The 13,585-nt window shown below is 37.6% G+C and overlaps 1 protein-coding gene across 1 annotated transcript in view; it reads right to left on the bottom strand.

The window, feature by feature from the left end:
• The window catches only part of ptprub (protein tyrosine phosphatase receptor type Ub), a 253,128-nt gene that overhangs the window by 55,693 nt on the left and 183,850 nt on the right, over nt 1-13,585 (bottom strand). The window contains exons 10-12 of the mRNA XM_016276630.1: nt 11,734-11,935; nt 6,979-7,081; nt 5,623-5,896 (exon numbers count right to left, since the gene is read on the bottom strand). Of these exons, the coding sequence (XP_016132116.1) occupies nt 5,623-5,896; nt 6,979-7,081; nt 11,734-11,935 (579 nt within the window). The remainder of the gene's footprint in view (nt 1-5,622; nt 5,897-6,978; nt 7,082-11,733; nt 11,936-13,585) is intronic.

Here is a 13,585-nt window from a genome sequence, read left to right as displayed (position 1 = left end):
TGACATCAGCAAACCGCTCACCCACACGATGCCATACACGCTGTCTGCCATCTGCCCTGTACAGTGAAAATCGGGATTCATCAGTGAAGAGAACACCTCTCCAAAGTGCCAGACGCCATCGAATGTGAGCATTTGCCCACTTAAGTCGGTTACGACGACGACCTGCAGTCAGGTCGAGACCCCGATGAGGATGACGAGCATGCAGTTGAGCTTCCCTGAGATGGTTTCTGACAGTTTGTGCAGTAATTCTTTGGTTATGCAAACCGATTGTTGTAGCAGCTGTCCGGGCGGTTGGTCTCAGACGATCTTGGAGGTGAAGATGCTGGATGTGGAGGTCCTGGGCTGGTGTGGTTACACGTGATCTGCGGTTGTGAGGCCGGTTGGATGTACTGCCAAATTCTCTGAAACGCCTTTGGAGACGGCTTATGGTAGAGAAATGAACATTCAATTCACGGGCAACAGGACATTCCTGCAGTCAGCATGCCAATTGCACGCTCCCTCAAAGCTTGCGACATCTGTGGCATTGTGCTGTGTGATAAAACTGCACATTTTAGAGTGGCCTTTTATTGTGGCCAGCCTAAGGCACACCTGTGCAATAATCATGCTGTCTAATCAGCATCTTGATATGCCACACCTGTGAGGTGGATGGATTGTCTCGGCAAAGCAGAAGTGCTCACTAACACAGATTTAGACAGATTTGTGAACAATATTTGAGAGAAATAGGCCTTTTGTGTACATAGAAAAAGTCTTAGATCTTTGAGTTCAGCTCATGAAAAATGGGGGCAAAAACAAAAGTGTTCTGTTTATAATTTTGTTCAGTGTATGTATTATAAATGAATGATTTTCAAATATCAATAAATTATTAGTAAATAGATTTTCATTTGTGGGTGTGTACATATACATATGTATTAGAAATTAATGCTTTTCAAATATTAATAAATTATTAATAAGTAGATTATTCATATATATATAATATAATCAATTAGATATGTTTTATAAAATTTACCTTTCTTTTTTATTTTATTTTTACATATTTTATTTTAATAAATATAATAAATACATATTTTATTTTACTCAACATATTTTACTAAGAAATACCAGATCTTGCCTTCGATCTTGATAAAAACAGAGATGCCAATTAGAGAGAAAAAGTAATGTTCTCTCTAAGAGAGAGAAAATGTAATGAAAATGAAATTAGAGAGAAAATGTAAAAAAAAAAAAAAAAAAGTGTCTGGTCTGTCCTATAGGGTTCAGTGTCATAAGAAAAAAAACAGCAAAGTTTTTCTGTGTGTATGAGTGAAAGAGAGTGTCTGACAGCTACAATCTTTTTGTTTTGCCTCTAAGGACTACTAAGGAAGCGGAGGACAAAAAAAGTAAACAAAGAGCAGAGAAGAGAAAGGAATAAAAACAGCTCTTTGTAAACAGCTGAGAATCAAAGATCTTTTAAGAGCATCTTTATATATATTTATCACTGAAAGCAATTACACGAAGCCCTGACAGCATTCACAGCTCTCTAATGGCTAATTGTCAGAATAATGGCCAAAGATGCAGCCGAGGACTTTCTTTCTTGTGCTGCTGCCAAAAGCTTTGAAAACCACTTACAGCCAAAAAGTTGGCCAAGAGACAAAGAAAAGTATATTAGCATTGTTTATATGCAGTCAGGAGAAACAAAAACTGAACTGTTCAAATCGGTAACATGGGAGTGCTAAATGCTAGCTAAGTCTCTTGAGCTACGTTCTCTTTAGCTTAGACTGTCAGCCTTTACGGCAGTTATTGCAGCATAAAAAAGAGCTGAATAAAAATGAATATTTAGCTAAAGGTCGGTCAAGTAAATCAGCAGAGCCCAAAGGAGACTGAGCTGTGCCATCGGTTTCCAAGACATGCGGTTTCAAGTAGAGAGAAACCGAGGGGAAGGTGGAGTCACAATGGCTTTGCTGACAGGTGCATTTCAGTCTGTAATGCAAGAGAAGCCCTGAGGGGTTCGGCGGGAAGGGAGTTTGTGTCTGTACTATAGGTCAACAGAGGCATTTCCCTTAAAGGCCGCCAAAAACCCAACTGTGTAATAGCAAAGGTAAAGTCCGTCCAAGTTTTGTGCCTCTGAATTGCTGTTCAGAAGAGTGGAATGAGCCAAGCTGGCTCATCCTTTCCTCCAGGTGCTGAGCCAATGAGATAACCTTCTTCTAAATGTCACCCACATCTTTTTGAGCATGAGGTTTGCTAGCTGGTGTCAAATCTCAATGGACCATTAAAAATCTCTTTTCATTCCCACAAGCCTGAAACACTCAGAGGTTTAATAGTGCATAATTGAGTACGGCAGCTAACTAATAACCATGAAACCATAAGGCAAAAGTCATGCTCAAGACGAAGGTTGGTTTGCATGAAGTTGCATGAAAAATGTCTGTACTTGTCACTGATGCAGCAGTGTTGAGGAAGACTAACTAAAAGGAGTGAAGTAACTAACTTAACGACTTTAAAAGCAAGACAGTAGTTCAAATATTTATCTGATTCGCTTCAGTGAACTGGTTTGTGTAGATGCGGTTCATTCAGATTCAACAATATTTTCACTGATTCAAACCAATTAGATAGATTCACATATTCATAGATTCACATACACTTTTATAGAGAAATTAACTATACTGCGGTTAATCATTATGTTTCCACACTACAGTATATGCTATTTTTATTAGCTGTATTTAGTGGAAACATACTTTTTTAAATATAATTGTTTTTGTTTATATCATTGGATGTTTATACATTTTAAAGATTTAACGCAGTTATCTAGTTTTATTTTTTTCTTGACAAGCTATAGTTTTAAAGTATTTTCATCAACAGTTCTGCATGCAGGAGTACAGAGCCATGCAAACGTATTCATACTCCTTCATTTCCCCCCCACATTGTGTCAAGTTGTAACCATTATGCTAAAATGCTTTACTTTTTTCACATCAATCAACACTCCATACTATGAAAGCCCTTTTCCGAACTTTTTTCCCAATATTGCATGATATAAACTCACAAATGCAAGAAAAAAAAATTTGTGAGAATTAAACTCGCAATTATGAGGGGGGAAAAAAAATCTAAATTGCAAGTTTATAAGATATAAAGTAGTAATTCTGAGAAATAAAGTCAGAATTGAGAGATACAAGCTCACAATTCTCACTTTATAACACGCAATTGCAAGTTATATAGACAGGGCCTAAAATGAACACTCGCCAAGCGCCAAATGAGAGTAAAAATCAGCATTGGCGAGTCCATGTAACAGTGTCAGTCGCCAGTGGGCGGGTACAACTTTTACGAATTATAACAATGCAATGAAGTGAAAACAACAGCCAGTTTTTAAAGAGATTCGCTGTTTCTGACATCAGCGAATAAAATAATCTTGTCCGAAGACAAGATCATCGTGATTAGCTGTTCTATCATTAGCGACAAGAGCGAATCAAATAATAGGATACAAACGGACTGATAAGGTCAGAGCAGTGATGGCCAGCTTGCCCCTAGACATGGTTCTAATAACTTTTACTTGAGAAGATTTTGCTGCTTCATTTCGGAAGATGAACTTTTCCCTTCTTTATTCTTCATAACCCGAGAATGCGGCGACACATACCTGGGTTACGCTGCCTAAACGGTGCAGTGAAGTATCATTTGAAAGGCTGCGCATTTGGCTGTACGCATACGCTGAGCCACTTCAGACAGCTCCACCAGTAGCACTTCAACGCACAAAGAACAAAAGAAAAAGAGAAATCCTTGGACTGTTCTAGTTGCTGATTAACTTTTATAGCTTGCAAAAAAATGATAATCATATATAATATAGTTTATGTGAAGATTGTTTTAAAATCACTTAAATTGAAAGTTGTTATATATTTCAGAGCCTATTAAATGTTAAAAATAAGGGCTTTCAATTATACTATAATGTTGAACGTCTATAATTAATATGCACCAGCAGGACAAAAACATTGTTAATATGTTTAGTTATTGTAGTAGTAATAACTGCCTGCTTTTGCAAAAAGAGTTTCATGGCCAGTAGATTTTATCATGTCACCGGCCATTGGCAGGTGTGGCAAAAAGTTAGTTTTAGGCCCTGTATATAGATATAAACACCTAATTCTGAGAAAATTGTTTTTTCTCCCTTAGAATCGAACTTTATAAAACAAATAGTGCCGGTCCTTAATTCTGATTGGCCGAGCCACGTTCGAAGCTGTTGTAAATTACTTTACAAACATACACCTTTGTTTACATTTGTCCGCTTCGCGTCGTGCCTAACAACGCCCCTTAGCTGTTATAAATTCACTCTAAACCACGGCTTCTTGGGTTTAGAGTGAATTGCGAGTTGATATCAATAATAAAAATGTATAAATATATAAATGTATAAAAAGTCAGAATTATTTATATCTTGCAATTGTGATTTCATTTCTAAGAATTGCAAGTTTATATCTTGCCATTCTGACTTTATTATTCGCTATTGCGATTTTATACTTCACAATTCTGAGGAAAAAAAGAATTGCGAGATAAAATGCAGCAAACATTTTTTATTCAGTGGTGGAAAAGGGCTTCCCTATAATGACTAAGCAAAAAAGTAATTTAAAGCAGTTTAACATAAGGATGCAACATGACAAAATGTGAAAAAATAAAATAAAATAATTTCGCAAGGCACTGTATACAATGAACCTGGACAACCTGGCATCCTCATCTCTCAATGGGTCATGGGCCTTTACAGACTGCTGGTAGGCACAATAAAACTATATTTTCGACCAATGGTAAAGTACCAGTCTGATTTAATCAAATGCTTTATTAATCAAGGTCTATATTTTGCTTCTGACAAAAACGCTTTTTTCCTATTTAGAAACTTATTTGGCACCTTTCTGGATCAATTTTTGAGCAGCGAGAGATTCACATTTCTCCGGCTGTTTTCCAGGCTCTGTCTTGTCTGCGCTGTCGAGCTCATTCTGTCTCCCAGACCCAGCCATTTCTAACAACATAAACTGCCAGCTGATCTATTTTTGATCAGCTGCACCTGTGCCCAATTATCCCTGTGAAATGGTTTATGCCACCGAGACGGTATTCCTTGTTGTTTGTCCTCTTATCTAGGCATGGACGGGGAGCACAGGGACTGTTTTTCCCATTTGAATAAGGCCTGGACACCCAAAGCTTGGTGTGTGCTGATACTCTATTATTAATTTCATACTGAGACTGTGACACACACTATCTTATGGGTTTGAACAGTAGGACAAAAGGAGAAAGACAACATCCCGTAAGGACAAGCAATGATATAATGTTTTTGTACATCCAACTAATTGCAGATTTACTAGCTGCAGGTGCTTCTCACTATTTATTCAAGGTCCTTGCTTTTGCACTTTATCTCCTGCTGTGCAGGTTGCAAACAATCTATAGGAGCATGTATAAATAATGTTTCAGATCCTGGCAAAAAATCAGTTGAATTTCCATGAAAAGAATATTGTATACTGTACAGTATGTGTGGTTCGAAAAAACAGGCTGCACACATACAGTATGTGTGTACTGTGCTAATGACGAAATGTACACATTCCCTAGTGTACATATAACAATTGAAGTATACTTCAGTATATACTGGGAGCGGAATGAGTAACAGTGCTAGTTTCTGACACTTACGCCTCTAAAGTTGCTCATGGCCTGGAAGTAGATGAGGTAGTTCTTCCTGGGGTCCAGAGGGCTGTTCCAGTAGCCGTTGTAGGTGTGGTTGTCCCCCACAGTAAAGGGTGTAGCCTCGGGCAGGCTGCTCGGGGGAAGTTCGGCTGTATAGTAGTGTGGCGCTCCACGGGCCTGAGCCTCACCGTGAGATGTTGGAATGGGGAAGCAGTCCTGAAAGCTCAGTTCTCTTTTCACCTTCCTACCAGCTTCCTCCTCCACAATCACTTGATATGTGCTGTGTATACATACACATAGTAATGTATTTTATAAAAATATAATAGTAATAATAGTAATAACGTATAATGAATATTCCAGGTTCTAAACAAGTTAACAGCACTTGATTATCATAAAAAAATAATTTCCAGATGTGTCTCTTTTAAGAAAATAAAATCAGGGTTAGAGTTTACAATATCTCAAAATATATTAAAGTGCAACATACAAAACATTAAATAAATTTGAGTGTTATTTTAGTAGCATTGAGATACTACTGTAGTTTTAGTTAATATTTTGAATTATATTTTTATATCTGTTTTCATTTTCATTTTAGTTCAAGTTTTATTAGCTTTACTGTATTTTTTCATTTTTATCAGCTTTTTTAAAAATGTCTATATATCACTTTTATTAATTTAAACTTCAGTTTATATTTTTAGTTTTTAAAAATAAGTTTAAGGTCCAGAATTATGGCAATTCCATAAAAGCACTGATGGGAGTGGAAAATTATGCGTGTGATTTACTGAAAATGCACACATTAAAGAACACAGACCATTTCCACAATGACCAGCACAATCTACCAAGAGCAGTGCAAATTACAGCCTGATTTGAGACATGCTTTTTTGGCCGTTAAATAATGGCGCAAATACCAGCAATTTGTCAAGAGCAAATGTTAGTAAATCGTGTTGTGTGCTTAATTTTAATACTCCCCTCCCATAAATATTGCGTCTGAATTGGAAACTCCAACAAATGCATATTCAATAAGGTCAGGTGGAAAATTAACTGTGTCCACGCCTTTTCAGTGCTAATTCTTCACTACGTGTCTTTAGTAAATCCTGACAGTACTATTTTAAAGCCAAAAGACAGTTTGTGCTGGCGCAAGTTGTTAGTAAATCTGGCCCTAAGTTTTTTTTATATTTTATTTTATTTCAAGTAACAAAAGTTTTTAATAACCCTGGTGAATACACAATAGTATAGCCTAACTAATATGTGTGTTAAGATGTTTTAAGCATGAGAAAAAAAAACAGACTTCATTAGAAATAATTTTTAGTGGTAACTTGTATTCAATCTGGAATATTCCTTTAAAGAAAATACTGGCACTCTCACCTGACCGGAGCTCCTCGGCCTTGTGCTGGACGCAGCAGGACTGTGATGGTGCTTTCTGTCTCACTCAGAGGGGAAGGTATGTCTCCATAATCGAATGTAGGTGCTTCAAAAAGAGACAGAAAGTGAGAGAAAGAATTTAAAAAAAAAAAACACTCACTATCAAAAGTAAACTTCTCTAAAACATCCCGAGTGATGGGCAGAAAAAAAATAAACGAGAGCTCAGCAATTAAAAAGAAACCATTTGGGATCTAAATCCACTGTGTACATTAACTTTGTCATTTCAAAGTAAAGCAAAGTGAAGTTTACGCTAATTATTAAAAGCCAATATAACCAGCTAAACATTTTAATTAGACGAACCTCACGAACAACGCCTACATTGTTGTCTGAAATAAGACCGCCTTAATTCATGACAACAACCAACACTTCATATGAACTCTGCTTTCTTCTCCAAACTTGTCCCTCTGTGTGTCTTGAACTCAGGGTGTAATTAAAAGCTGTGCATGTGGGACAAACAGAGGGGAAACTCATTTAGAAGGATCTGAGTCTGGACTGTATCCATCCCCTGAGATGCTCGTGTTGAGCAATAACGCTTTCCTTAATATCAGCAGTCAATTAGAGCTGACGAGCAAAGGCAAACAATCTGCCAGAAATCAATGATTATGATATTAAAAGCGGGCAAAACTACAGCTACTTGAGTGGACTTCAGTAAAAGTGAGGCCTTGGATGGCTTTGAGTGCTTGCAGAGAAACTAAAAACACACAAAAAAAAACAGAATGCTGGTCTACATACATATGATGCAACTGAGAGATATAAGAGGGCCTGAGGGCTTATTTCTTTACAGTATGCACAGAAACTCAAGTATACAACAGGTCATATATGTACATCTATTCTAACAGCCTCAATCAATATACTGTAACAACTCCAAAGCGTCTATGCTGCAACAACTTTCTCTGAGGTTTGGTGTACATAGTGAAATGCACAGATATAAGGGTGTAATGCATCTCTCTGTGTCTCTATGCTCAGTTCCTGTTTGACTTCTGTACTATTTATAATGAAAAATCCTTCAACCAGAAATACACTAATAATGCAGATAATATACAGTGGGGCAAAAAAGTATTTAGTCAGCCACCAATTGTGCAAGTTCTCCCACTTAAAAAGATGAGAGAGGCCTGTAATTTTCATCATAGGTATACCTCAACTATGAGAGACAAAATGAGAAAAAAAAATCCAGAAAATCACATTGTAGGATTTGTGACGCATATTTCCATTACAAATGATATTTTAACAATTTGAGTGAAAAAAAATAAATAAATTGAAATACTGAAAGTAGTTCCTCAAACTGCATGAACACCACAATGTGTGTAAAGCTAAATATGCATATTAAATTTGAATTGGAATCCCAAATTTGGTGTCTGAAATGTGGACATTACCATAAACATTCATTAAAAAAATAATTATTATTATTACGTAAATAAATATATTTCATTATTAAAATGAATGCAATTTTAAAAAAATGCAAGCAAAAGATGCTGAAATAAATTAGGGGGGGGGGGGGGGGGGGGGGGGGGGGGCTTTAAAATTTCACTAAAACAAAACTTTTTTTTATCCATTAACAGTGCTTTTGGTAGATTTTGAGCTGATACAAGGCGAAACGTCCCCGACTGTTAATCGGCCAAGTAGACAGGGTTATCAGGCCAAAGCCAATATTCTCAAAACAACCACATATTTGCAGATTAATGGACCTTGCCTACCACCACACTAAATCCTCTTATTGGATTTTGTGTTTCCGTCACATCGCTGCCGTCAAAAAACAGAAGTTCTCCATCGTTGCCATCGGAGAAAAGGCTGGCTTTAACGCACATTGCTTCGCATCAGTCCAGTGTTGAGGAATCCTGATTTAGCATCAGCTGCGTCTGGTTGACAGCAGCATATGGTGCTGTTTTGTAAGACGGGCTGGTTTTCGAATGGTGAGGATGACAGTGATGTCAGTTCTCTTTGAGGCGAGGGGAAACGTGTAATGTTCTTGAAGGGTCTGTTGGGTTCTGAGCATCTGCTGTGATACAGTTTCACTATCACTTCCTCAGATCCACTCGGGAATACATAATGGCTCTTAAGCGGCGATATGGGCTTACTCACACACACATGCTTCAGAGATCAATAGCGCACCTGAAGCACAGGATGATGAACCGGAAACTCTGGAGTTTCGCATTTTTCCTTTTCTGTGAAATCAGTTTTTGTTTCACTTTGTTCCTGACTATTGAACCGCCAACATGCATTTCTGTACCTCAGACATCTCCCAAATGATCTGAGGCATTTCAATCAACAGTTATCACCTGGTACATCTGAAGGTGCACGGAAACACACATGCACGTACATTTCGCATCACTGCAGAAGTACAAGTTCTAGTCATTTAATGCAAAACAAAAGCAACTTCTGCGATTTCACAGTTTTTCTTATAAACACTCCTTCCATGAAATTATAGCACCTGTTTTGAGTCTGAAGTTATTTATTGCTCGTTTACAGCAGATGAACAGATGTAAAGGTCAGTGTCGACCCATCAGACAAGGAGAGGAGAACATAAGTGATCAAATTAACAAGTTTTTATTCAGTTCGTACTAATGTGCATACCTGTGATGCATATACAGTAAGCACATTTAAAGTTGTTGTTTTTTTTTAACCATAGCCTAGACGAGTAAAATCACTTCACAAAGTGGTGGGGGGTGAAATTATAGAAATTAATACTTTTTATTTAGCATGCTGTTCTTCTGAACTTTCTATTCATCAAAGAAACCTGAAAAAATTATACTCAGCTGTTTTAAAGGTGCCATAGATTGGAAAACTGTATTTACCTTTGCATAGTTGAATAATAACAGTTACGTACATGGACATAACATACCGTGAGCCTCAAACACCATTGTTTCCTCTTTATGTAAATCTCATGCATGCAAAAGACCACTGAAAAATAGGCGAATCAGAACATAACACCGACTGTGACGTTACATTCAGGATCACTAATATGTACACCCCCAACATTTGCATATACCTGTTCTAGGCCAGCCGGACCTGCACAGCCAAATCATCAGAAGTTCTGCAGGTATTGTGAAGAAACAAGCGAGGACAACAGCGAAAACAGCAGATCATGGAAATAAAGGTTATGTTCCAGGCTGTGCAGGGGATGTGAAGTGCAGGGATGGGTTGGTGTCTGTATTCAGAAAGGCACGGCAAGCAAATAACGCGCTCTAATAAAATAACGCGAGCCACTAAAGAGACATGGTTAGCTGCTTGCTAGCAGGTTACATTGCAGTAGGCTAAATAAGATTTCACTTACCACATAAACAGAGCAAAGAGAGATGACTGAGGACGATGGCGAATGATTTACAGATCCTGAGCACCACTGACAAGCATCTAAACTTGTAAAATGTGTGGTAAGTACTGCCGCTGTAGTTTACACAGCATGTGCGATCGCAAATCTCGAAAGTGAAAGTAAACCGCAATCGTATATTCGAAAGCAGTTTCAATGCCCTGCATATTAATAGCGGCTCCCTGATGTCTGCATTTTATATACAGTATAATTACCCAATGATATAACTGCGAGAGAAAGTATTGAAATATATATTTCCCTGTGTTTCCTTCTTGCTGTGTAAGCTACTGAAATGAGCCGCACTGTGAAACAGCCAATCAGAGCAGAGCTCAACATTGAGCCGCACTGCGAAACAGCCAATCAGAGCAGAGCTCAACATTATTATTCATGACCCTTTATTCATGAAAAATTCAGCTTTGAAATCACAGGAATAAATTACATTTGAAAATATATTCAAATAGAAAACAGTTATTTTAAATAGTTAAAAATATTTAAAAATGGTATTGTTTTTGCTGTACTTTGGATCAATAAATGCAGGCTTGGTGAGCAGAAGGGACTTAAAAATCTTACTGTTCAAACACTTTTGACTGGTAGTATACATGTAATGGGATTACGTAATTTAATTACAAAATAAATGTAACCGTAATCTATTACAGTTTCTGAGAAAAATGTGTAATTAATTAAATTACAGTTACTTTTAAAATGTTAATGATTACAAAGGGGATTACATCTGAATATTTTCTGTAAAAAGCTAGGATATGCATAATAATATTCATTTGTTGCTTTGCCTGTTTTTGATGAGCATGATGCCTCCTGCCATTTAAAAGCCATTTAGTAAAGTGATGCTATTCTGATGCTTTTGATTGGTTCTCGTTTGAATTTGCAGCGCACCACGTCTGCCAATTACATCAATCCACATTGCCACTGAAAGCTTTAGACTACAAACTGTCTAAGAGCTACCACCATGGTAAATAAGGTAACTTGTAATCTGTAACCTATTACATTTACAAAGTAACCTTCCCAACACTGCTCCCTAATGCTGATTTTTACTTTCATTTGGCACTTGGCGAGTGTTAACTTTTTTTTGTGTCTGAAAAGGAAACTCCTACAACATGCATATACAATTAGGTCAGATGCAAAAATAACTGTCAACGCCTTTTGATAGCTAATATTTCACTGCAATCTTTAGTTTGTTTGTTTTTTAGATAAAAATAGAGGTATTCATCATTTGCATAATTACAGTACATTTAATTGGATAAGAGTCAATCAAATAAGTAAACATTTAAACACACTCACTCCCTTCGGACGGGACAGATTTGTATTGGAAGTGCTCTGTTTAACACACACACACACACACCTAAAAGCCCCCTAAAACAACCTTACACACTCCTTACCAGAGATGTTGGTGGTGATCTCAGTGAGTGCTGTTTGGCCGAAGCCTTTGGCGGTGCGCGCCCGCACAGAGATCAGGTAGGTGGTGCCAGGATGCAGGTTGGAGAACATATGGTAAGTCTCGTTCCTCAGTTTGGATACGGTGCGCCTCGGGCCTGGAACGTTGATCCCGGGGTCTGATGATTCAATGCTCTGGTAGCTGATCTGTAATTGCACATATTAAAACCATTTAAATGAATCATATTTTCATTAAATCACTGCTGTTTTGGAAGCAAACATGCAATGACTCAGTGTGTGGTAGCTCAGATCAAACAACGCTTAACAAAAGTTTACTAACCCTGACCTCCCTATTCAGAGTGGGTTGAAAATTATTCATATATGAAATTAAACATTTATTGTATAAATAATACGTGGTAACCTACTCATTAATACCAGCGGGATGCTAGAGGGCATGTTAGACTATAATTTTTACAGCAAAGAATACCATGAAGGTATCATAATGCAGCACTCACAATCTCTGCTCCTGTCCGTGTTGCCTGTCATCACACAAACCTTGAAACTTTGGCTTCTTTTGAAACGATTTTCATTGGAAACCTAAGCTACTCTACATCATCTTGTTTACAGAATATTTGTATGCTGTATAAAGCAGTTTTAAGAGTAATGTATAATCCACACACCAAGTTACTTTAAGTGAATAGTCAGTGAAACAAAGATCTAAGATCCATTACCAGAAAGGTTTTCCTGAATTATAAGACACCTGTCCACACAATCTGTATCTTCCATTCCAACCTCTCCCACCACCATGGGCAAGACCAAAGAGCTGTCAAAGGATGTCAGAGACAAGATTGTAGATCTGCACAAGGCTTGAATGGGCTACAAGACCAGTAGCAAGAAGCTTGGTAAGAAGGAGACAACTGTTGGTGCGATTATTCGGAAATGGAAGAAATACAAAACAACCATCAATCAGCCTTGGTCTGGAGCTTCATGCAAGATCTTGCCTAATGGGGTAAGGGTGATCATAAGAAAGGTGAGGGATAGGCCCAGAACTACACGGGAGGAGCTTGTTAATGATATTAAGGCAGTTGGGATCACAGTCACCAAGCAAAACATTGCTATGGCGCAATGGACAGAAATCCTGCAGCGCCCGCAAGGTCCCCCTGCTCAAGAATCTGTGGAGGGAGCTGAAACTTTGAGTTGTCAAACAACAGCCAAGAAACCTTAAGGATTTAGAGAGGATCTGTAAAGAGGAGTGGATCAAAATCCCTCCTGAGATGTGTGCAAACCTGGTGACCAACTACAAAAAACGTCTTACCTCTGTGCTTGCCAACAAGGGTTTCTGCACCAAGTACTAAGTCATGTTTTGCTTGGGGATCAAATACTTATTTCACTCACTGAAATGCAAATCAATTTCTAACCTTTATATAATGTGTTTCTTCTGGATTTTTTGGTTGGCATTCTGTCTCTACACGTTAAAATTAACCTACCAGAAAAATTACAGACCCTTCATTTCTTTGTAAGTGGACAAACTTACAAAATCAGCAGGGGATCAAATAAATATTTTCCCCCAGATAAACAGATAGATAGATAGATAGAATGACAGACAGATAGACAGATAGATAGATAGATAGATAGAACGACAGACGATACAACAATAGAACGATAGATAAGTAGAGCAATAGAACGATTGAATGAATAATAGATAGATAGATAAGTAGTGCGATAGAACGATTGAATGATAGACAGATAGAATGATAGAACGATAGATAGAATGACAGACAGAGAGAGAGAGAGAGAGAGAGAGAGAGAGAGAGAGAGAGAGATAGATAGATAGATAGATAGATAGATAGATAGATA

Source organism: Sinocyclocheilus grahami, unplaced genomic scaffold, assembly GCF_001515645.1.
Source record: "Sinocyclocheilus grahami isolate Dianchi unplaced genomic scaffold, SAMN03320097.WGS_v1.1 scaffold104.1, whole genome shotgun sequence".
NCBI classification, from domain to species: Eukaryota; Metazoa; Chordata; class Actinopteri; order Cypriniformes; family Cyprinidae; genus Sinocyclocheilus; species Sinocyclocheilus grahami.
Note: the sequence above shows the minus strand (reverse complement) of the source record. Positions and strands in the feature narration are given on the sequence as shown.